General features: G+C 35.4%; 2 protein-coding genes across 2 annotated transcripts; one reads left to right on the top strand and one right to left on the bottom strand.

Moving 5' to 3' along the window:
* The first annotated feature begins 5,215 nt into the window (after window positions 1–5,215).
* On the top strand, window positions 5,216–6,408 carry LOC149951754 (protein MIS12 homolog). The gene is made up of 6 exons (XM_090168173.1): window positions 5,216–5,374; window positions 5,470–5,537; window positions 5,601–5,699; window positions 5,766–5,921; window positions 5,987–6,104; window positions 6,271–6,408. Exons 1-6 carry the CDS (start codon window positions 5,230–5,232, stop codon window positions 6,348–6,350), a joined length of 666 nt encoding a protein of 221 aa, XP_090024299.1. The 5' UTR covers window positions 5,216–5,229; the 3' UTR covers window positions 6,351–6,408.
* Window positions 6,409–6,412: 4 nt separating this feature from the next.
* LOC149951753 (uncharacterized) lies at window positions 6,413–24,530 on the bottom strand. Its single transcript, XM_090168172.1, has 8 exons — window positions 24,205–24,530; window positions 19,855–20,071; window positions 15,610–15,735; window positions 11,525–11,709; window positions 6,971–7,171; window positions 6,755–6,899; window positions 6,603–6,697; window positions 6,413–6,548 (listed from the first exon to the last, which is right to left on the bottom strand). Exons 2-8 carry the CDS (start codon window positions 20,036–20,038, stop codon window positions 6,441–6,443), a joined length of 1,044 nt encoding a protein of 347 aa, XP_090024298.1. The 5' UTR covers window positions 20,039–20,071; window positions 24,205–24,530; the 3' UTR covers window positions 6,413–6,440.
* Window positions 24,531–25,108: the final 578 nt, after the last annotated feature.

Here is a 25,108-nt window from a genome sequence, read left to right as displayed (position 1 = left end):
TGAAAACATTGATAATTTTTTTCTAAGTGACACCAGGAGGCCAAACGTTTTCTTTACGGAATTTTTCAGGATTTTTTAGCGCAATGTATGTTAAGGGTGGTCATAGACGTTACTTGAAAGTTTGGTAAGTCTATATTAAATACAACCGCTGAAAAATGAATATAAAGCTTCAAATTTCATCAAAATGTGGCATTTTCAAATGGCTTTTTTGTAAAAGAGTGCAAGTGAATGCGAGTAATTTTAGAATTATCTCGTGGAGAAATTTGTGTAGAATACAATGCAAAAACTATGCGAGGTAAACGTCGTCAAGGTGTGTAGATACAGCAACTTTTATAACGTGCAAAAAATCATATTTTCATCGGGAATTTTATCGTGTCTTTGATCATCTTGTTTTCTTTTAAACTTCTACAAAACGCACTATAGGAGGATAACATATAACTTTTCCCACCATCTGTTCTTATCTGTCGGTTTATCTAAAACATTATATACGAACTTAGTAAAAAATAGTTTCTAACTTGGACCCCTTACGTTTACATTTTTATGTCGACATTATCTTATTCGAGTAAATTACGTATATTAAAAAAACAATTGGTGACAATTTAAAAAATATTGAAGATTAGAGCCCTTTGAAGCCATTTTTTAACTAAAATTAAGATATACATGTAGTAGTCGAATGGCGTTTCAATTGGAAATTTAAATTTTACTTAGCTTTACGCTGTGTTGACTGATACTGTACTTAAGAAAAGTGTGCGACCAGAAGTTAATGAATAATTGTGCCCTTAAAAACTTTGAACTCATCATATCTACGCCGAAAAGTACGTAAATTGAACAATTAAAGTTGTTACCGGTATAGACGTGTTGAAAGCGTAACATACAGAAACAAAATTTATTAGATGATTGATGATAGTAAAAGTTGACTAAAAAGTGATTTGGAACCTCGATATAAAATGTTTGTTTTTCAATAATAAAAGTCAAAAATGATAATCTTTCCTTTTAAACCTACTAAAATATATATTTATCAAAATAAAACTGTTTTCGCAGGGTTTCTCCTTGTAGATAATAAATTAGCATTATATAATTTTTTTAAATTTTTATTGGAAATGAGTTACACATTGACAAAATCATAATAATTATTAATCGGTTTCTAGGATGGAATTTCATTTTCCAAAACAATAGCTTGCATATCAGCAATAAATTCAAAAAGTTCTTCTGAATTGTTATCTTCTACCGGTTGTTCTTCCGTGCAGGTCGATTTTGGTTCTAATGGGAAGTATTCTGCTTCTCTTAGCAAACTTATAACAGCAGACGGTAGAGGTTGGTTTTTATTTTTTCGTTTTCTTGCGCATAGAGAATAATCGGAAATAATTGGGTCGGAAGAATCTTATGACCTGTTAAAGACGTCTTCCAGGTTGTCTCTGCGACTTGTTTTACGAGCGTGAAATTCTCTGTACTGCCGATACAATTTGTTTCTTGATTCTGCAGCTTGTTCACTTAGCATACCCAAATGTAGCGTGGCACCATTGACAATATCTTTTCCGTGGACTAGAATCTTATGGACGCTAACTGGCATGTTTGTCAACATATTTTTCTAGGAAATTTTTACAGAACTCTCCAAATTTTTCTTCATTTATTGGTAATCCACATGATATTGCAACCAAAATTACGTGGAGTTGTTCCACCAACCACAGCTCTAACCCAAGAATATCAGCAAATACCCTTCTGTTGCTTTTGTGAAATACCCTTCGTGCCGTATTCCCATCATTCGAAGACCCACTACCACCAGGTTTCGGAAAGTCAACTCTTAATGCCAATTTTGTCTTAATTTGATCTTGTATGTCTTTTTTTCGTTTTTGAAGGATATTTTTTTTTACTGTCCCATCAACTCGCCAACATTTCAAACCATCGCAATTTCGGTACCCGAGATGCAGGCAAAATTCAAGACATCGAATCCAGGCATGAAGTGGGCTTATTCCGTGTTTGAGATTATTAGGCATTGGGACAAACTTATGCGTTTCAATCTTATTAAATTGAGAAGGAGTTGCTCCACAAATAGGGCAGGATTGCTGGGATTTAGTCCCTGTTATGACGCTTAAAACCTTTCCATCAATAACTGTAAAGGATAAGTCACAAGTGATAGTTATTTTTATATTAGTACTGATGTAAAGCTCATTTGGTGAAAGATTTATAATTTCCTCGTCAACCTTATTCTTTTCTTCTTGGATTACCTGAGAGGTCTCTTTACAAAAGACAAGTCTCAAAGGTCGGCAATATCGCACAGATTGAGGCGTTTGGTTATTCCATAAAACGTGCCCCTTCTCCGATTTTAACTGCAGTGGAATAACGGTGGTGGCAAATAGGCTGTGATCATCGTCATGTAAAGTGCTGATATTTAAATATTTCTGCTTGTACTGTGAGTGCCCGGTACTTCCGTCAAATCCCCAAGTCAGAAATAAAGTAAAATTCTGTTCGTTCGTACCTAATATATCAAAATACTTATTAAGGACTTCAGATTGAAGTTCCACAATGCGAGAAGCTGTGTGATTTAAAAGTGTTTGAAGAGGTAGTACTGCTGATATATCTGAAACTTTCACTAGTTCAGCCGGTCTAGTCTGTTTTTTTATTTCAAGGATTTCAGAGTACGGTGGATATAAATAAAAACCATGGGATTTGGCCCCTTCTCGCAAACTATTATAAGTTTTAACCGTTAGGTTTTCATCAATTATTAGAGCAAATGCCTTTGGCGGTGTATATCTACGTATATAGTTTATTTCTTTAAAGTTATTGAGGATCTCTGGTTCCATTTTCAGACTTTTAAGGGCTTCTTCTAAAAGATTCGACAAGGTGTTTTGTCCAGCTCGCATAGTACACAACTGGACAGTCTTCAAAACTTTCGGCAAAGGTTGCTCAGTCAAGCTACTCGATAGAACTGCCACTTGTCTTCTCTTTGATCGCGAACTCATCAGTTCCCAATCTATAGTTGGCCTTCCTAAACCATTCTTGTTTGGCGGGTTATCGCTATCTGGTGTAGTTTCGAGTCTTTGAATGGTGAAAGGAGTATAAAACCAAGTAGCGTGCTGCTTGAAAAATCGGGTTCTAACACGCCAGTTCTTAATTTTTGTAATTACCGACTGTTCTTCCGTTTCGTGGAACGTAAAACGTGATGTACACTTAATTTTATCGAAACAAATTCGTAATTCTTCTTCGAGTTCGTGTTTCTTCATGAAAATCTCGACCAAATCTTTATACCTTACAATGTCTAATTCGCCTGTTAGTTGGTAAGATTCATTATTTTTTTAATGTGTCTTCTCACTTCCAAAACTACATGTAGCTAGCCTCGGCGTCCGAGATCGATTTAACCAGATCTTGATGAATGTTTGCCATTACAAGTTAATAAATTTTGTCCAAAACAACCAAAGAACCGGTAGCCCAAATGTTTTAAAATTGGCATTCGCTACGCAGTTGCATCTTAACTTTTTAAGAAAGGGGAAAATATAATACAACTAGTGTTAAGACACTGAAAGGTAGTTCTGGATGGACGTCACATCGGCGTAAATTTCGAAATCGACCAGTTTACGTTTGAATGAATAAGTGTAGCTGCGCGTCTGAACGTAATCCGGATAACTCAAACTTACAAGTTAGTGCAGGATATTTCAAAGATCATATTAAACATTAAATTTATAATAATATAATAAACTATTGAATTGACTTAAATTGAGCCCTACGCCTAATTATAATCATAAAATTTGCGCATATCCATATTCCAAAGGTTTTAATTATCACTTTACCTATTCTTTATTTACCCTGCTGGAATCGTGAAGAGGAAGTTATGAATGGAATATCTTAATTTTAGTTAAAAAATGGCTTCAAAGGGCTCTAATCTTCAATATTTTTTTAATTGTCACCAATTGTTTTTTTTTAATATACGTAATTTACTCGAATAAGATAAGGTCGACATAAAAATGTAAACGTAAGGGGTCCAAGTTAGAAACTATTTTTTACTAAGTTCGTATATAATGTTTTAGATAAACCGACAGATAAGAACAGATGGTGGGAAAAGTTATATGTTATCCTCCTATAGTGCGTTTTGTAGAAGTTTAAAAGAAAACAAGATGATCAAAGACACGATAAAATTCCCGATGAAAATATGATTTTTTGCACGTTATAAAAGTTGCTGTATCTACACACCTTGACGACGTTTACCTCGCATAGTTTTTGCATTGTATTCTACACAAATTTCTCCACGAGATAATTCTAAAATTACTTGCATTCACTTGAACTCTTTTACAAAAAAGCCATTTGAAAATGCCACATTTTGATGAAATTTGAAGCTTTATATTCATTTTTCAGCGGTTGTATTTAATATAGACTTACCAAACTTTCACGTAACGTCTATGACCACCCTTAACATACATTGCGCTAAAAAATCCTGAAAAATTCCGTAAAGAAAACGTTTGGCCTCCTGGTGTCACTTAGAAAAACATTATTTAATGTTTTCAGATTCTACGCACAAAATCACATAAGAATATATATTGTTATGTTACATTTTATCGGTATTTAATTTTGGCGGCAAAAAGTCGATTTGAAAACACTGTGCATTGGCATTGGCGGAAAGCTCAGTGTTTCTAGTCTCATTTCTATTTCTATGACCCCATCACTGCTTTAAAGCCCCAAAGATAATATAACTACGTACCCTAGATTGGAAATCAAGCTCCTTGAACGTAACGCAGGTTCTTACTGAGTTCCCGGCGGAAGTCGGAAAAAATGGCCTCCATGGAGCTGGCAGGGCTACCGACATCTAGTTAAAACGTAAAGTTTTAGTGAAAATTGAGCCGTTGTTTTTGACTCGCGGTTTTCAAGATACCAGATATTTTTGAGTTATATGGTTTTAAAACAATAATGGATCATGCCTGTAGCTCTAAAAATGTTTCTAAACGAAAGAAAACTAAAGGTGAGTAATATAATCTTGGGTTATCTCTTGAAATTCGTTATTTCCCACCCTGCTATGGAGCCCGATTTTTCCGAACTTCCGGCGTGAACTCAGTAAGAGCCTCAACAGAAAACGCCGTGATTTCGAATCTAGGGTACGTAGTTATATATTATCTTTGAAAGCCCTAAGTTTCATTTTTTATGTCATGCATCTCACATTTTTTTAAATATAGCTTTATGCTTTTGTACAGCCCTTTATTTCGAAAGTAGAGCAGACGATCGTTAATCGTTCAAATTGAGAAAATGGCCGAAAGCGGGAAGCAGCAGCTACAGGTGGAAAAAATGTCTTCAACTGAGGAGCAAAAAGACGATGTTGATAAGTATTTATTTAACGATGAATATGAAACTCAGTTATTTGGAAATACTCCCACATCTTTATTTGATAAACGTATGTTTTCAATTTTTAATCAAAACCTCATTTTTGTTTAACTTAAAACCTTGATAAATGTATCTGTTATTTTTCTGTATTTTGACTATTTTCAGTCTATGAATGTTTTTATGATTATACATCTGAAGCAGTTAAAAGCGTTCAAGGAACGTTGGTAAAAGAAGTAAGCTCATGAAATGGGTTTATGTGGAAAAAGTAACTATAGTATTATTATTTGAATTCATAGTGTTCTGACATTATGTCTGAAGCTGACATTCTACAAGGATGCAACCACTTTTTTGATTCCTGCGTTGAAAAATTAGACTACACTTTTGACAGGTTTGAGGTACAACATAATATATAACCTACCGAACAATTCAACAGTCTTCTGACCATAGTATTCAAATTCTAGACATTTGTAAAGAACAATCGGTTAAAAATACCTAAACATGTTGTCTTACCTGAAGATCAAATTCATGAAACTCGGAAAATTCAAGCGATTGATGAAGAAATAAGCTCAACTGTGCTGGATAAGGAGACGCAGGGGCTTTTAGAATTAATTAGCGTTGTAAGATAATTACCTTGACCATTATATAAATATGATACAAAAGTTAAGTATCTTAATTTAAATAGGAACAAAAACGAAGAGCCATACTCAAAGCAAAGCAAAAGGAACAAGAGTCAGTGGTCAAGAATTTGAGAACTCTTGAGCATAAGGTTGAGGAGGTCAAAACATTAACGGTGGCTCTGGGTGAGTTTTCTATATATTTTTTTGCTTTGCATTACCTTGACATGTTTATGCGCATGCTATTTGATTACATTGGCTTGTTCCATTATACTTACATCTACCCAAATAAATCCAAAGCGTGTGCTTGGCATTTCACAATTATATTCCTGATTAAATCTTAAATTTAAAGATTTAGTGGACAGTGACAATATGACTCAAAACAAATTACAAAAGGAGCTGGCTAATTGTGGCCTCATTTACAAAATATAAGTTTGTGTTATGATTATAAATAATTATTTTTGGTACCAATAAATACAATGTTTCATTAAGCGTTAGTGTAATAGTAATTTTATTTAGTAATTAAATTGTTTTATAATATTTAACTTTCGGAAGTACACATAAAAGTTCAAATAGTAAATTAGCTGCTGTTAAAGCAGTGTTACCCGTTGTGTCATATGGCGGAGATACCTTAAACGAAATATGTAAATTAGTTTCATAAATTTTAAATTACGCAATATTTACCTCAACCAAATCTCCTCCAATTATATTTAAACCATGTAATCCTCTAATAAGCTCTAATAATTGCGGAGTCGTTAGGCCACCTATTTCTGGGGTTCCTTTAAAAATAATTTAAAATTATAAATTTGAATTAAATGTGAAATGAATTTTCTAACCAGTCCCAGGTGCAAATGCGGGGTCCAATGAATCAATGTCCAAAGTGACGTAAACAGGAATATTACCCATTGTCTTCTTAATATTTTCTGCCAATGGTTTTAGAGATTTATACCAACAATCTTCCACAAAAATTTGGTTAAAACCCTGCAAATAATTAACAACCCTATTAGCCAGTATTTAAATTTTGTTTAGTAATTAGAAAATTTTATAGTTACCTTTTCTTTGGCAAAGTCAAAATCATGAATGTCATATCGGCTACCCCGGAGACCTATTTGAAATACTTTGCCCTGTTGCATTAAGTTTTCTTCAGCTGCTCTCCTGAATGGAGTTCCGTGGGCTATTTTACAGCCCATCATCGTGTCATTGATATCAGCGTGTGCATCCACGTGAACTAGACCTACTGGGCCGTGCGTATCCTGCAAACACATAAAAGTATAAAATTTACTGTCATTCATACTTTATTTATATAGTAATTGTTATCAAATGAAATAGAAAGTAAGGTAAATTCACTTTTCACTGTAGAGATTTTGTCCTGTTTAATCGGTTACTAAGGAAAGTTAATTTAGGTAATGATCGTTTCAAAGGTCATATAATTAACATAGTTGATTTTCTGCTTAATTTAATTGATTATCAAAAACGTAAGTTGATATACATGTAGTTTCTGTGATTAAACCGGTAACAAAATAGTTATGTAACTTAGTCATAGATGGCGCCAGCGTTTCGATTTTTATGCATGAAATTTTTTATTATATTGAGTTATAGATAGCGCCAGCGTTTCGGGTTTTGGACGTAGATAACATTTATTTTCTGGCGAACAAGAATTATTCTATTATAGTGTAGTATCATTCTTAGCTTCGACAATCACCGACATTTGGTGTTTTTTTTTTCTCTATGAATAAAGGCGTGGGCAGCGTTGCCAACCTGATCGAACAGAATTATCGTACCAACACCCGAAAATTATCGTATTTCAGTTCTTTTTATCGTACGCTTCAAAAATATCTAGAGGTCTGACTAGCGAGTACAAAAGGGGGGAGAAATTAAAAGAGGGAACGGTTCTTTTCTCTCTTTAGACATAGAGGAATAGAGAATCACCGGCAGCGTTGCCATACGTACTATAATTATGGTACAAATACCATTTTGCATAATATTATAAATGGTACTATTTTCTTGAGAGCGTACTATAATTTAGCGTCAAAACTGGTAGTTTTCAACAACGTACATAACAAAAACGCATTCTTACTGAATTATCGTACAATATCGTAAGTTGTAATATCGTACATCCTACTGAATTATCGTACAATTGCCGATATCGTACGTTGTAATATCGTTCATCCTACTGAATTATCGTACAATTGGCGATATCGTACGTTGTGATATCGTACATCGTACGGAAGGCAAAATTATCGTACAAAACGATAATTATCGTACAGGTTGGCAACGCTGGGCGTGGGTAATAGCACGGCCAACTTTGGTCACGCGCTGTTCGCGCTACTACGGCCAACACATTCGTCGAAATTCCGCGAGCAAGGATTTTCCCCCTATAAACCTAGGAGGATGGAAATACTGGAGGGGAAATATGGGATTCATAGGCCTGTTAATTTTATGGAATTCGGACATAAGATACTAGAGACACCTAGCGGACACCGTAGTCAAAATTTAGTCCGCGTGTTCGTTGGGACTTGGTTAGAAATGCGTGCCAGTTTTAAAATCGTGTTAAAGATTTATTTATTTTGTCTTCAAATTAAATAAACATCTCCGAAATTAGTTTCGTAGAATCCAGGTAGAATTGTGTTTCAACTTGTACAAAAAATCCTTGTGAATAGAATGAAAAGTAGGCAAAAATTATAGAGCCAAAAAATTCCGCCTATTTTTACGATGGCGCTACGCTCGTATGTCCGAAATTGTATAGCTCTCGCGTTGCCGAAGCTAAAACAGCGAGTCCGTGATGGGGGAATACAAATTTCCGTTCCAGGTACGCAGTATTATATTCCTAGTATAAACTGTACTATAACGTGTAGGAGTTCAGCGCCATGCTCGGTGGTTATATTGGCTACGTTCAGCGGGACTCAGCGGACTCAGCGCTGAGCGTTGAGCTTACTGTACGCTTTTTTTAACTTCCGGTTTCTACGTCATGTTGCTCAACGAAGTCAGCGGTCGGAGGAGCAGGTTTTTCCGTTGCTCATCGGTGTCGTGACGTCAGTCGACAAAGTTAAAGGAGGGGTAGCAGACGATATTTTGTTCGTTAAGTCAGCGAACTATAAATCGTACAACAACGATAACTCAGCGGTTTTTCTCCGTTGATAGTTGTTGAACGCAGCCATTGTCTTCAATGTAAAAACTATACTAAAAATAATAATCCGCTAGGGGCGCTGACGTCATACACATCTTTTGCTCATAGGTTAACACAGAAACGTCAACGAATGAGATGGCCGCTGTAGCGCGAGAAATCAAAGTTGCCCGTGGTAATAGAAACGATAGCGTCATCTGTATAAATATAGGGTAAATAGCCTGTTCAATTTTCTGTTTTCAAGCAGAAATCATAACTAAGCCAGGCTTCGAGCTAGAGCTTAGGAAATATAGCGCCATCTGCCTTAATATCGGTCAACTAAAAATGTTAAGAAGTAGCAGATCACTGTTGTGCAGCGAGAATTTTTAACGAGAAGACAGCAGCTGCTTTCATATATTCAATTTAAAATTCGGTTGGAAGGCGGTGATAAGTTGTGACCAAAATTTAAACTACATTGTATTTTGGCACCGGCCAATCTGAAAAATACCCATTTTGAGGAAAACAAGTTTAGTTTTATATCCATATTAATTGCAATAATATTCTAAAAAATGCCACAATTTACTCAACGTATATTTTTATCTTAATTTTAATTGGCTGCCTTACTTTACCACGTCCATTTAGTTTCGCCTTTGCACGATAGGTAGCGCCATGGTAATGGGTGATATTAAATTTTGAGCTTCACAACAACTGCTACAGATGGCGATACGTAGGCAACAATTTTCTTAACGTAGCACTTCCATGTGATTTCCTCGAAATCTCGATGAAGTCCTGAGTTTTGTTTGAACAGAAAACTTTCCTAAATTAAATACTATCCTGATTCCCTCCATGATTTTACTCTGACAGTAGGTGGCGACACTTACTGACCAAAATCTAAACTACCAGGAAGTCTTTATCATAAAAGTCCGTGGGTTGAAATAAATCTTGAAAAAAATTGTCACCATTATAAATCAGAATGGAACTATTCTTTTTGATGTTTGGTCGACAATATTTTTCGAGGAAAGAATCCCTTTTATCACCAATATCGCCTCGACAGCATTGCAACCAATTAATTTGGCTGTACCTCAGTCTTCTATTTCCCCGAAAATCAGCCACCCTGTGAAAAAAAACCCTGTCCCTGTCAGAGAGAGAAAAGGGGTACAGAGATATTTATCTTTGGCAGGCCGGAGGTGCTCTCCGATATATTGGTTAATAAATTTCATTAGCGCGGTTGACATTTCACCCAGTAATGAGCGTCGCGTCCTTTGAATGATGTGCCCAAATTCCTGACGTCCCTTTCCCTATTCCCCACAACCACGTTCTCGGTTTTCCTCCCAAATCTCAATCCTGGGATTGGTTATGGAATCGTACCAACTGTGGGTAAGGTGCCAAGCGTCGGGAACATGTCTGGGGATGGATCAGTAGCGTAGCCAGGATTTTGGGTTTAAAAAAACCCCAAAAAAACCTAAACATTGTGCCCCCTGTGACTACGCCACTGGTATGGAATGAAAATGAAGTTCAATATAAGTAGATCGCTGGACTGCCTTGCCAGAACCAGTGGCGTAGGAACAGGGGGGTACAGGGGTACAATGTACCCTCTTGAAACTGTACAGGGGCGCCAAATTGGTTCGAAAAGGGCACCAAATTGTAATAAAAGGGGCGTCAATTTAAACTGTACCCCCGTTAATATAAAACGTTGCTACGCACCTGGCCAGAACTAAGACAACAGCTTTGGCTGCCTAAAGTACGATAAAATAAATTTGTCATGGTATGAATAGTGTAGCGGTCCCGGCTATCCCGATAATTTTGCGAGAGTGCGTAGAAATTATCTGATGGCCCTCCCCCCCCTCGTTGCCTTTCCCCCCACTACTGCCCCGGGTCCCCGCTATCCCGAAAGTTTTACCGGTGGCTCTAGAAATTTATAGTTCTTTTTATAAAAAACCTTGGCCATCTTGTTGAAATGTTGCCTCCCCGCTTCAGCTGTGGATCCGTTTTCTCTCCCACTAAAGAGCTTATGAACTCATTCTTAGGCATTGGCTGAACTATTCCAGGGCAACATTTCAACAAGTTGGGCAAGCGTAAAGACATTTTACAAAATCAACTATTGTATGATCGCTTTTAATTTTATGATTTATTAATTAAATTTAACTGGGAATAACTTGAAATGTTGAAAAAAGTTAATTTTGGAGACTAAGAGTTGGACTGTAGTATTGCCGGAGTATAATTTTTAATTATTTTATCTCAATAAAAATATATTCTCAACTATTTTCCATTTTTGCCAGTAAACTGATTATTTTCTAGGCTGAAAATTTCAATGTTATCCTGGCCGAAAATGTAAACATATTTTCTAGGCTGAAAATTTCCACTATTATCAAGGCTGAAAATTTCCACTATTATCAAGGCCGAAAATTTCCGCCTGTATTTGTCCAGCTCGTAACACTTGAGGGCGCTCCTCTAATGTGCCCGTAAGAGACTAGCTTGTTTCTATGTCAGTGCGCGTTTTTACCTTGGCCGCTTGCAGGAGTGGATAAGTGACGGTGTGGTCGCCTCCCATGGCCAAAGGGACGCATCCTTCCCGGTGAACCGCGGAGACGAACTGTCGGATGTCTTTGATGGCTCGCTGCGTGTCGTACATGGTCACCGGAATGTCCCCGATGTCCCCGACTTGGATTGATTTGAAGGGTGCGGCACCTGCGGGAACATTAACCTTTGAGCCGTGGCGACCATCTTGACCAACTTTCTCGTGAAAACGTACTTATAGATTCGTCCCAGAAAAAACTCGTTCTAACCGTTAATATCTCCATTGTTACGGAACTAAACGGAGTACGTAAACTGTACCCTTTCGCCAGGCTTGACTGCGCCACCAGCTTACCGCGTTACCTTTATTGAAAGGAATTCTATTGATTTCCGACTTACGTCGTTAGTGGCCTCGATGCCAAGTTGCCAAATTGAAATAGTCAATAGTGTAGCTTTTGGTTGACGTCATTATCCCGATAGTGTAGGGCTTGTCAGTGGCGGCGCTAGGGGGTAGGCCAGGTAGGCCACTGCCTACCTTAAAATTTTGAGGGGCCCCAAAATCACCCTATAAGGGGCCCCAAATTGATCTAGAAAGGGTCTCAAAATTGTCCCAAGAGATAAAATTATTTATAAATAACAATGACACAAATGTCGATAATGTATTTAGAAATTTTTGAGGTATCTCCTAGTAAATAAAACCAGTTCTGTTATATTTGGACTCGTTTTACTGTTGTTAGAACTTTTTTGTTCGTCATGTACATCACTACTTTATTTTATTGAAGTATTTCGTTGAGAAAAGGGGGGTCCCGGGTCGGGGGCCCATTTATTTGGTTTGCCTACCGTCGCGAAAATTCCTGGCGCCGCCACTGGGGCTTGTGTCAAAACCATTATCCCCCCACGTGACCAACTTGCTCGTGCAACCTAATTTTAATTACTTTTACCATAAGTAACAATAATAATAAATATGACATTTAATATTGTTTTGATGCTAATATTCTTACCGAAACTCTATTCGACACTGACACACTTCCTGCTCGGAATTGGACGCGCAACCGAACTGAGTAGTATCAAAAATGACATAATTACCAAAAGTGTGACAATCTCTGTACTTTGGTATGCTAAGGGCCTAATGAATGCTCGACTCGAGATCGACCACATAAAAGAGTATTTATTGTCGCCTTTCTGGATCTTTTTTTATGGTATTATATCGTAGGTAGATGGCGATAGCGTCTCCACAGAACGACGAAAAATAAAAAAATACACTAACTTTGACCAGTGCTATTTAGTTCCTCCGTTCCTCCCTACGCGGCGTTATTTGTGGTTTTTCACTCCCTTCCCTCCCCAAGGCATACTTTCCATTCTCCCCTCCCAACTTGTATTTCGCTCGTAACATTCATTAAGAAATAGGTCCGATTGACACACTTTTGGTAATTATGTCACTTTTGGTAGTATATTATCGTTTTAGTAAATTGTGTATTCGCCTCGGGATAGTTAGGCACTAGGGGGCTCTGTGCCGAACTAATAATTGATTCGCCATATCTTTGAAAATCAGTTCAGTGATAAATTTTCTTAATTGTCATACTTATGTCTCTTATGTTACTTATGTTGTTACGATAGCTGACCACAAAGCAGTCAGTAAAATCAGAAGTATATAATATATCTTTAAAGGGAAGCATCTATATCGATACAACGCTAACTTTTATTCAATAGATAAAGCTCTCAAAATTATTCGTCAAACGTTTTGATCAAGTAATTTATATTTCTGTATTATCCGATTAATATTTTGATAAATTTGTAAAATTAATCGAAAAAACGACGTTTTTTTCGATAAAAAGCTCGAAATTTACGAATAATACATGTTTTTTAATCATTTTCCGAAATATTAACCGGTAAATTTCTGTTTACATTTTTCCCGAAAAAAATCAATTTAAACATGGGAAAAATACTCATTATCTCGAAATTGTTCCTTTGGCGTTAATAGATGGCACCACGTTCTCCAGTAAAGTCGTTTTTCCGAAGAACCGGATAGATTCATAGCCATCTCCAATAACAAGGGCCTTATCCATGGACCAAGACTTTAAGGAGACTCACTTTTCCCGATATTTTGACACGGTAGGCGCGGCCTAAATCGGAAGGCTTACTGAGGTACATCAGCCACTTTGAAGCGCCTCAAGAATTATGTTGAACCATCACTGCGAGTTGGGGCTTAGGAGAGTGTACGTTCGAGAAAGTTAGGCTAGGCTTAGTTCATTAAATGTTTTCAGTTTAGAAATGAAATGGATTCCAATAAATTTGATTAAAAAACATCAGCCATACGCGGCTTACTGGTTATTTTTACTTAACACTATGGTTAATTACCATTACTTAAACTTTTAAAGGCCCAATTTCAAAAATAAAAGGTCAAAAACTTACTAAGCCTAATCATTGAACCGACAACAACGGCACCAATTGAACGTGAAACCTCCAGCTTCTCCATATGAAACTACGCCGGAAATCGACTTCAGCGACGCCACGTTTGTCCACATTGAACTAAAATTATCCGTGATTTTCCTATTCCCAGTATTCACGCGTGTTTTATAAAGCCTAAACAGTGAGTCCCTTCATATTCTTGGTCCATAAAAAGTGTTGGAAAAAATAATGTATTCATTGTAATTCCCCTAAAATAGGATTGGAATTTGTTTTCTTTTGTCATAAATCAGTAAATATTTATACTCTTTCTGGTGAGAAGTTTGAATCAAATATTAATAAAAGCTTTAAAATTTAAAAACGTCGCTCTAAATGTCTGTTTATGTATTTATTTCTGCATAGGGAAAATGACTGCCTTTTTAACACGCCAACGCAGTGTTGTGAACAAATTTCATTGGACGAGCCTTTACGCAATGTTTTACCGAAAGGGGGAAGACAATTTCCGAATTTTCCCCTTCCGCCGGTAGCAGGCGCTAAAGGCGTCTAACCAATGAAAATTGTAAGCAAGAAAATGCACGACTTTTGACGGGTTGCGTTCTCCTTGTGTGGGGTGTGTGTTTATTGCTCCTAGCCTCCAAGGTCATCATGGCTTAATCCCCCTCCCGGCTCGAATGGGGGAAGGAAAAACGTCACCGGTGTGCACTTCAATGACTTTTGAAGACGTCGGTTTTAAGGAACCAATTTATTTTCATTTTATTATTTATTTATTAACGCTAAAAATCGTCTCAACGTAGTAATTCTTGGATAGGTTAGATAAAAAATATCTTCCTTGCATCATTTTGGGAATAATAACAGAAAATACAATTCCATATATTTTATGAGTTATTTAAACTGATTGGAAATGTATAGCCTCTCTTAATTATGACCTTCTGATTTGAAATTAGTGATTTAAGTCGCTCATATAATCATAAAAATGTACAGAAGTAATTTCTGTTGCAATACCATTTTCAGAGCAAACTAAATTACAAATAGTAATTAAGATTAATTTAAATTGTATCAAATGTAATATATTTAGGAACTTATTTTTGATCAAAGTCTAATTTGAACCTGCCCTATTTTTGATATAATTTTGGAATCAAATGTGATAAATTTTCAGGGTTGGCAAGAACCAGCCAGACTGGATTAAACCACCCTGGTTTAAGCCGTATTTAACCACCGAAAAAATCCATGGTCAAAACCACTTTTTTAATTAAAAAAAATAATTGAGAAATGAATTAGAAATATTGAAAAAACTTAAACTTAACCTTCACTTTTTGTCGTAAGTAATGAGAGCTAGATAATAAGCAATTAGGGGATCTCAAAATTCATTTTGCGCGTGAAAATACGCCGCCATGTTAGGGTATAAAAGCAGGTAAATAAGCCTGCTATACCCAACAATGTAAAGGTACTGTCATTCGCAAAAACGTAATTTTTATACCGGACAATTTTAGCATTTTGTAATAATGATTTTAACCGGTTTAAGCCACCGGTTACAGCTTGATTTTTTAATTAAAAAAAAGCTGGTTTTAGGCCAACCGTGTTTTAAAATTTTCAAGAAGAAATAACACCATAAATCAATTTACTTTCAGATTTTTTAAAAACCACAAAAAATCAATAACCCAATTTTACCTGTATATCCGTTAACGGCCCTAACTAGGGCCGATTCCCCTCTGATCTGTCGGGGTCCGGACCTGGTTCCTGCCCGGTTCGAAGCGCCGCAATCGAAAGGAATTCCCAGAAAACAGGCGTCCAAACCTGAAATTTCAAGCAATTTGTATTCGTCACTTTTGTCAGCCATACAATGAAGTGTATTATAAAGAGAATAAATCCTATTTGGTTTAAGAACTCCGCTAAATCGATGGAATTGAAAATAAAAAAGGGGTTCCGAAACGCCCGTGGAAGTGTAGAAGCCGCAATGCACCCTGCTTGAGGGGGGGGGGGGGAACTTTCGATATGGTATCCCACGCGACGTGAAATCTATATAAATCGTTTGATAAATTGCCTCGTGTCCGTCCGGTCTCGCTTATTTATAGAAATTTAATAGCAAAGACGTTACTTTGCCGCGGGCCGTTATAAATTTCGATCGTTTTCCTCAGCCTAGCGTCGCTGTTACAAATGCGGTTTTTCGGACGGAAATGACTTCCCCAACATCGCTGTCCAACACCCGCTTTTAATCTATTTCTCCTATATAATATATATATATATATATATATACACCCGACCCTGTAAAGTTTTACAGAATTTAAAAATAAAATTATAATAGGTGATTATGAAAAAGAATTGCGCGCAGAGGCTCACGGGAGTTGGTTATTTTTTGACAAAGCGTCGGCTGCTTAAATTCGTCTGCACCTACCGAGGCCCGCGGCCGTCCGCGTTTAGTAAAAAGCACCAACCATGGATTGATTGTTTGAAAAGCTAGTATTTTTTTAAATTATTTAAAATACATAAAGTTAACAAATTTATTATATATTTTTTTATTTCTTATAGTTCTAGACCAAGTATTGATAAAGAAACAAGCCCAATTTTAATAGAAGACACAAGATTATATTTACATACATGTTTCCATTATTCCTGAAAATGAATTAAAATCAATTTGGATAGAATTTAAAAATATTTCATTTAATAAATCAATTACCTTAATTTAACGACTTTGCAAACTTCTCTCAAAACGAAAAAGAAAAAATTGAACAATGAAATAATAGAAATCTCGCTAACCCTTGCCCAACTAGCCAGACGAATTTACAAAAAGGGCCAATTTTGATACTTCCAACTTGGTAGTACTTAACCAAATCACGTGACCACCGATATTTTTCATAATCACCTATTTTAGGGAGACTGATTAAAAAATAAATAAATTTAGTGTTGTAAGAAAATGACAGAGGCTTTTTTTGCGGAAATTTTCCGTATTTTTCCGAAAAAAATGAAAAAAAATCTTCATGCCATGATTAGTCTAATATATTGTTTGCAAATTGAAATAAAGCGGCATTTTCGCCTCATTTTTTCGAATCTAAAAGTAAAACTAAACCTCTAGACTAGCTTTAAACTGATTAACAATGTAACACTATTAATGTTTTGTAGTATGTTTACTGATATTAGACATTTTATATCGATTAAAAGTTAAAAACATAAAAAACCCTTAAAAAGTAATTTATGTTTCAATTTTTTATTTTTCCGATTTGCTTTCTGGAAATGTTTCCGGATTTTATTTTTCCGGAAAATTAACCACACTAAATAAATTGGTTAGGCACCCTTTTTATGTCTGAATTTCCTATCATTACAGTAATATTTTATAGATATATTAATTTATGTATCTTTAAAATCCAGGGTTAATTTCGACGACAGAAACATTGAAAATTCAGAGTTTGTGAATTTTGGGTGTAACGTATTTGCCTCGACGAATTAAGACTACAACGCGAACCTATAACTGTAATTTATTTTAACCAAAAAACTATACTAACAATGTAATTTTTGTCCAACTGGACAAACTATAGGAGCTAGGGAAAATTGGCAATAATTTTGGTCCTTTAACCAGGTTTAACAACTTATATAAATTTGAAATAAATCCGTAGAAAGCCATTTCCCATAGAAGTAGTATGATGACCTTTGGGATAATCTATTTTTGGCCTAAATCATAACCCATTTTAGCTGTATAGGGACTAAACGTTAAATAATAATATTTTTTTGTACAATCTTTGAAAAAAAAGTGCCAAAATACTAGAAATGTTTATCAAACTTTTAAGATGTTGGGAATAACACGAAAACTTTCCGGTAAAATTTTGGGCGAAAATGCTAAAACCATACGATCTTAAAATCCCAAATGTTAAAACACTTAAAAATATGTTATGTCGATAGAATATTGGTTATAAATCAAGAAAAAGTCTTAAAATATGAGAAATATTTGTTCTAAATTCTGGAAATTTCGAAAAGAGGTGCTTAAATAAAACATCCTTCAAGGAAATTAGTGCTCGGAATTGTTTATTCATTATTCACAAATTTTCCGATTTATTTAACAAACGTTGGTAAAAAGGATATCATTTTGACTTATTTAATTATGTTTTTTACGCAACCAAGCATTTATTTGGAAAAAAGTGCCATTTATTTAAATAATTGTTTGTTTTATTTAAATAATAGGCTTATTCACTCGGGATTATTCAAACTTTTTATCATTTTTATTCAACTATTGGTTATTTAAATAAATATTATTTAAATAACGCCGGGCTTATTTTATTCATGGATAAAAATTAATATTTCCGAGAGCCAGGACCTGCAAGGACTGTTTATATAGTGCTTGTGGAAATAATGGAAACTTTTCACGTGTAAACAGAACGTCATGTTGTCGCCAAGCCTTATTATGTCAAAAAAAACGCTACCTGGTTAAAAGGGAACACTTGTTGCATATCGTATAGGTGATAATTTCATTTATTTTAACAAGCACTATATAAACAGACTTGCAGGTCCTGGCTCTCTGAAATATTACTTCTTGACAAATTTCTTGAAGCTGTTTTATTAAATCGTCTACTGGGTTGTTACAATACCTGGAAAAGTCAGGGAATTTTTAAAACTAGGAAAAATGTCAGGGAAATTGTGACAACTATTAAATAAGTCGGGAAATGGTGACAACTAGTAAAAAGTCGGGAAATGGTGACAACTAGTAAAAAGTCGGGAAATTGTGACAACTAGTAAAAAGGTCGGGAAATGGTGACAACTAGTAAATAAGTCGGGAAATGGTGACAACTAGTAAAAAGTCGGGAAATGGTGACAACTAGTAAATAAGTCGGGAAATGGTGACAACTAGTAAAAAGTCGGGAAATGGTGACAACTAGTAAAAAGTCGGGAAATGGTGACAACTAGTAAAAAGGTCGGGAAATGGTGACAACTAGTAAATAAGTCGGGAAATGGTGACAACTAGTAAAAAGTCGGGAAATGGTGACAACTAGTAAAAAGGTCGGGAAATGGTGACAACTAGTAAAAAGGTCGGGAAATGGTGACAACTAGTAAATAAGTCGGGAAATGGTGACAACTAATAAATAAGTCGGGAAATGGTGACAACTAGTAAAAAGTCGGGAAATGGTGACAACTAGTAAAAAGGTCGGGAAATTATGACAACTAGTAAATAAGTCGGGAAATGGTGACAACTAGTAAAAAGTCTGGAAATGGTGACAACTAGTAAAAAAGTCTGGAAATGGTGACAACTAGTAAAAAAGTCTGGAAATGGTGACAACTAGTAAAAAAGTCTGGAAATGGTGACAACTAGTAAAAAAGTCTGGAAATTGTGACAACTAGTAAAAAAGTCTGGAAATTGTGACAACTAGTAAAAAAGTCTGGAAATGGTGACAACTAGTAAAAAAGTCTGGAAATTGTGACAACTAGTAAAAAAGTCTGGAAATTGTGACAACTAGTAAAAAAGTCTGGAAATTGTGACAACTAGTAAAAAAGTCTGGAAATTGTGACAACTAGTAAAAAAGTCGGGAAATTGTGACAATTAGTAAAAACAAGTCGGGCAATTTCGAGAACTATTAAAAAAGTCGGGGAATATATTTATTGTGAGGAAATTGAAAATATTTACAAAAATATAGATTTAAAATGGCTTTAAAAGTCGCTTGATGACTTAGGCCTAAGGTGGTGCCAAGGGTGTTATTAAAAAAATAAAAATTTGGTTGAACCAATTCAGAGAAAATCCCTGAATTTATAGGCCGGGAAATTGAATATGAATAAACTGTGTCAACCCTGGAGAAGAACCCGAAACTATTCCGTTGAAATTTTGGGCGAAAAATGATAAAATAAGATGATATAAAAATCGCCCCGAGTATCAGAAATGATATACGATATACACTACAATGACAAAATATATTTTCCTTGACAAGAAGAACTCACCCTTGGCGCTGGGATAGACTGGAAGCCTCATAAAGGACGGGATGCCGCCAGGCCTGGGCATCTCATTTCCGGAGAGGGGATGGTTGAAGGTCCTCCCTCCGGCCGGGTCGTCCGCGCCGCCGGTCAGAGCCCTCGCTTGACCCATCCTTAATGACCACCGACACAACCTCGTTAGCGAAAACATGTCCTATTTCGGACGCTGTTTGACCACGGATACCTTGAGAGGAGAAAACGAAAAAATATTGGACAACGCTCGCCTTTTTGCTCGTTCCGCTAGCAGCGACGTATACCGCTGCCCAGAATGAAGATCAAACTAGAAACAACTCGGGTTGGCGGCGACCCGTACACGGATACACGAGCGACTACCCTGATGTTCGGATTAAATTCGCCAAACCAACATGTTTTCTGTACTTGTGGTTAGTTGTAGCGGCGGCGCTTGAAACACGGTTACAGTTGTGGTATAATTTCTAACGTTTGGGAGATTGACGTACTATGTTCAAAAGAGCTGCGTTAAAAATGGTTTTCCACCATTTGAATCGATTTAAAAATTAATTTTAAATTCGGGAGTAGGCGAGGATCAGATTGATATCTTACTTTAAAGGAAAAGTCCAGGTTGGGTAAAACTTGGGTCTATTTGAAAGATCATGTTTAAATATACTCAAAAATATCAGTCGTAAAATTGTATCTTTTTTTAGTGACGAGAAATTAATTTTTAAACGAGCGAAATTTACCCGCCAAGCGAGCTGCCATTTTCTTTCGCCTTCCCTCCGCAGACCGCACGCGGAGCAAGCGCGCGAAGGGAACAGAGTGCTGTTATAGTGCGAACAGCGCGTGATTAAAGCCCTAAAACGTCACCGCGAAACAAAATGGCAGATCGCTTGGCGTGTAAATTTGGCTCGTTTAAAAATTAATTTATCGTCATAAAAATAAGATACAACTTAACGACTGATATTTTTGACTTCATTTAAACATGATCTTTCAAATAAATCCAAATCTTACCCAACCTGAACTTTTCCTTTAAGCACGGTTTATATATTTACACAGGTTAGACTACTTGTACCTTCATACGTGCTAGAGTTTTGAGCCTCTTAAGTTCTTCTGACAGGCAACCCTGTTTTCTACTATGCTACTGGTACGCCTTCTAATGTATATAAACAGTACTAATTAATTTATTATTAATAATTTTTTTATAAAATTTAATTATAAATACACTAATGAGCTACCGTATTTATAATTAGATAATATGTATTTTAAAATTTATTAATTATCTACGATACATTTAAATTTGAAATATAGGTGGCGCTCCATTTTTAAATATAAATATTATTTTAACAATAGTTGATTCAAATTCTCTAAACGCGGGAGTAGCTCATAAGCGTCCATCTCTGAGCCGAAGTAGTCTAACCTGTGTAAATATATAAACCGTGCGTTAAGTTAGGGAATGGATGGAAAAGGTAATTAAAATTTAAATTCGGGAATTTTTCTGGGATCAGTTTGATGTATTATTTTTGGCTTGGCAAAGTATTTTGCTATTTTCGTACCTTTGTGGAGGTATACAGGTATTCTCCTTTTATCAGTCCGCCGCCCGTACCTCGCTGAATTACGCAAGTACTTACACCCATAAATGCATAAATCGAGGGACTGATCACTTCCATTTTTATTTACACCGATTACGTAATCAGTGTAATATTAAAGGTAGTACGGCGATTACAAAATGATAACGTGGCTAAGGTGATTTCTGAGTGATTTCCGTTATCATTTCCGCCAAAATGTACAAATATAATTATTGAAAAATTAAGAGCCTCGAACATTTTGGAAGATTATTAAACTCAAAATATTTTGGAATATTACTGGACCTGATAGGAAATTTATTTTTGGCTCAAAAATGTTGGTAAATTTAGACCCGAATAGTCGGGAAAATTATTTAGACCCGAATAGTCGGGAAAATGATTTAGACCCGAATAGTCGGGAAAATGATTTAGACCCGAATAGTCGGGAAAATGATTTAGACCCGAATAGTCGGGAAAATGATTTAGACCCGAATAGTCGGGAAAATGATTTAGACCCGAATAGTCGGGAAAATGATTTAGACCCGAATAGTCGGGAAAATGATTTAGACCCGAATAGTCGGGAAAATGATTTAGACCCGAATAGTCGGGAAAATGATTTAGACCCGAATAGTCGGGAAAATGATTTAGACCCGAATAGTCGGGAAAATGATTTAGACCCGAATATTTGCGAATTAGCAAGCCAGTCTAAAAACCCCTATTTGATAACAAAAGTTGCTTTATATATTTAGAACTATAAATAATAATTTAATAATGGAAATCAACGTTTTGAAATATATGAATAAGTTAATTTAAATTCGCTACCTAAATTTCAAAAACCAGGTAACTCGACTTAAGTGAATTCGCTTTTAATGCGTTTTTCGAAAAACCAATACAACCTTCATTTATAGTTAAAATATAAAAATTTTAGGTTTATCGAAATTTAAAATTTTTTTAAAAATCTTTTCGTTATACTATTTTTCTTAAATCATTTTTACATCCAATTAAATATTTCAGATACTTGATTTTGGAACCAAGGTAGCGCAATTATAAAAACACTCAACGAATATTATATCAACATTTAAAAAATCATCTTATCTCGATTTGCTTTACTTTTCAACTCAAAGTTGATAGATTGTTTTAGCTATATAATTGCAGTTTAAGAAAGGCAAAATATCTAGTACATTTGGCGGAAAGATACTAGCACGAATTTCGAAATTGGAAATTTTTGAAAATACCGTCTATTGCGTTATATTTCAAAGTGATAATAAGATCTAAAAAACAGTTGTAATAATTTATTTTTAGGACTACAAGTGAGGCATACCCAAAACAAAATACGTTTGGCGAGTCCAGGGTAAGTATAGAACGGGTAGTGCCGATATTACAACGTTGACGAACATCTGATGATTGTTTAGGAGCATAATACTAAAAATACGCTATAATGAAGCTTAAAAATAATAATCTTCATTAAATATTTATTGATCATTTAGAAATTTACGCAATAGACATTTCTAAAATGTATTAATATAACACGCGTAGGAACCTTTAGAAATTCCACAGAAAATAGGCGAAATTCGAAATTCCCGCCGACGATTTACCGGAAAGTCGTGCTAGTATCTTTCCGCCAAATGTGCTAGATATTTAGAGTACCCGAGGTGTTTATTGCCGATTTGGTTCAAACATCTCCATGGTTCAAAGTTGGGCGTAATGTAGACCTATATGAGATATGAAATTTCCCAAAAGGAGAAGCTGCTCTACCCATTCGATTTGCCATGGCAACCGAAAATGGTTTTGACCACTTAAACCCCAAAAAATCTTTAAAAAAGCATGGGATTTGAAACCAAGAAAATCCCATGCTTTACTTTAAAAAAATTTAAAATCACGAAATGGCTAATTTGGACAACATTTAGGTTAAATTTCATCAAGTTTCGGTAAATTTAAATATTTTTGCGTTAAAATTGTAACACATTTTGGGTACAATAAGGAAAAAAATCTTATTTAAGTTTTAAGTGGTCAAAAACATTTTCGGTTGCCATGGCAAATCGAATAGATAGTGCAACGCCTCCTTTTGGGAAATTTCATATCTCATATAGCAAGAATCCATTTAGGTACCATAAGAATATGGGAGCATAGCTTTAGCCTCTGGTATCGTCCTCGCAAACTTTGTAACGAAAGTTCGTCTGCAATTTTCACACCACGTACACAGCGCACTCAGGCGTTAGAATCTGGCGTTTTAATTTTTTTTTTCATTTCGTTAAAATGGCGGAAAAAGCAAATGTCTGCCCAAATGGCCTTAAATCGGATTTATTCTCTTCCTTGGCGGAAATTAGTGTAAATAATTTTATTAACGACAATGGGTTGAAAGATCTTAATACCAGTTTGTTATTAAATAATAATTCCGAAGGTAATTTTTCTCTAATAAATAGTATTTGCTTCAATAATGGCTTTTGATTTAGTTTTCTTTTTAACATTTCTACGCGTAGTTCTTTTTTTGGTCAGCTCCATTTTCAATAACTCAAAAAATAATATGTAATCATAGATGGCAGGAGTGAGTCACTCGAAATATCGGAGCAGACGAACTTTCGCTACAAAGTTTGCGAGGACGGGTATTGAATCGCGGTCCTCCCATATTCTTATGGTACCTAAATGGATTTTTGCATATAGGTCTACATTACGCCCGACTTTGAACAAAATCGGCAATAAACACCTCGGGTAAAAATTTTCTATTCTTTGGACAATCTTTTGTTAAAAAAAAGGGAAATTAACAAAACAAAATCTTATCAAAAGCGGGGCCCAACTTTACCTTTGATATTTTTCCAACGACGCTCTTAAGAACGGCCCTAACTTTTAAAGAAATCCCTCTTTGACTTCAAACTCGCGAATAAAGAATTTGGCCGTTGCTGATTAAAATTCGCATTGAGTATCTGAGGCGGGGCTTTCAGCGAACGACTGACGTGGACGAACGGGGTTCTTTATACTTTCAAATTAGGCTGGCGATCAGGGCGAAACCCTCTGTTGGTGGTTTCTTTCTTTCCGTTGATACGCGACGACAGCCTAAGAGCGCAGAGATATCCTTTTACATCGAGTCTAGGATTAAGGTTCGAGAATGTTTATCCGGATTTCTAACCCCCTGCTTATGTTTTTTTGTTATCATGGCCCTCCCCACACCTTCTCGCCCCCCCTCCAGCCATACGGAGGGTTTTGGATAGAAGTAGTTTCGTTTTACTGTTTGTTAATTGGTATTCTTCCTGCGAGTTTTTTAAATTGGAGGGTTGATAACAAACGTATTTTACGGTTATATCTACCTCCATCTTTTGGTAAATTTAGGAAGTTTTACACATTATTTATTACAATGTTTTTTTAAAACTAGTTTTGATTAAATTAAAATATTTATGAATGTATTTATCTTATTTTGAAAAAATGTATAAATTTATCTTGAAAAAATTTATACATTTATTTTTAATTGAAAAATGTATACATTTATTTTTATTTGAAAAATGTATACATTTAGTTTTAATTGAAAAATGTATACATTTATTTTTAATTGAAAAATGTATACATTTATTTTTAATTGAAAAATGTATACATTTATTTTTATTTGAAAAATGTATACATTTATCTTTCTTTGAAAAATGTATAAATTTATCTTTCTTTGAAAAATTTATAAATTTATCTTTCTTTGAAAAATGTATCAATTTATCTTTCTT

Source organism: Leiobunum rupestre, chromosome 3, assembly GCF_980474605.1.
Source record: "Leiobunum rupestre chromosome 3, qqLeiRupe1.1.hap1, whole genome shotgun sequence".
NCBI lineage: Eukaryota > Metazoa > Arthropoda > Arachnida > Opiliones > Sclerosomatidae > Leiobunum > Leiobunum rupestre.
This window is presented reverse-complemented; position numbering and strand designations above follow the sequence as displayed.

Bases quoted from the DNA above. Each gene is read 5' to 3' on its own strand.
- LOC149951754 (XM_090168173.1), top strand. From the start codon at position 5,230: ATGGCCGAAAGCGGGAAGCAGCAGCTACAGGTGGAAAAAATGTCTTCA. The intron at 5,538-5,600 runs GTAAGCTCATGA...TTGAATTCATAG, and splicing joins AAGGAACGTTGGTAAAAGAA to TGTTCTGACATTATGTCTGA. The intron at 5,922-5,986 runs GTAAGATAATTA...TAATTTAAATAG, and splicing joins TTTTAGAATTAATTAGCGTT to GAACAAAAACGAAGAGCCAT.
- LOC149951753 (XM_090168172.1), bottom strand. From the start codon at position 20,038: ATGTTTTCGCTAACGAGGTTGTGTCGGTGGTCATTAAGGATGGGTCAA. The intron at 11,710-15,609 runs GTAAAATTGGGT...ATGTTCCCGCAG, and splicing joins GGCCGTTAACGGATATACAG to GTGCCGCACCCTTCAAATCA. The intron at 6,900-6,970 runs GTAACTATAAAA...AATTATTTGCAG, and splicing joins TTGACTTTGCCAAAGAAAAG to GGTTTTAACCAAATTTTTGT.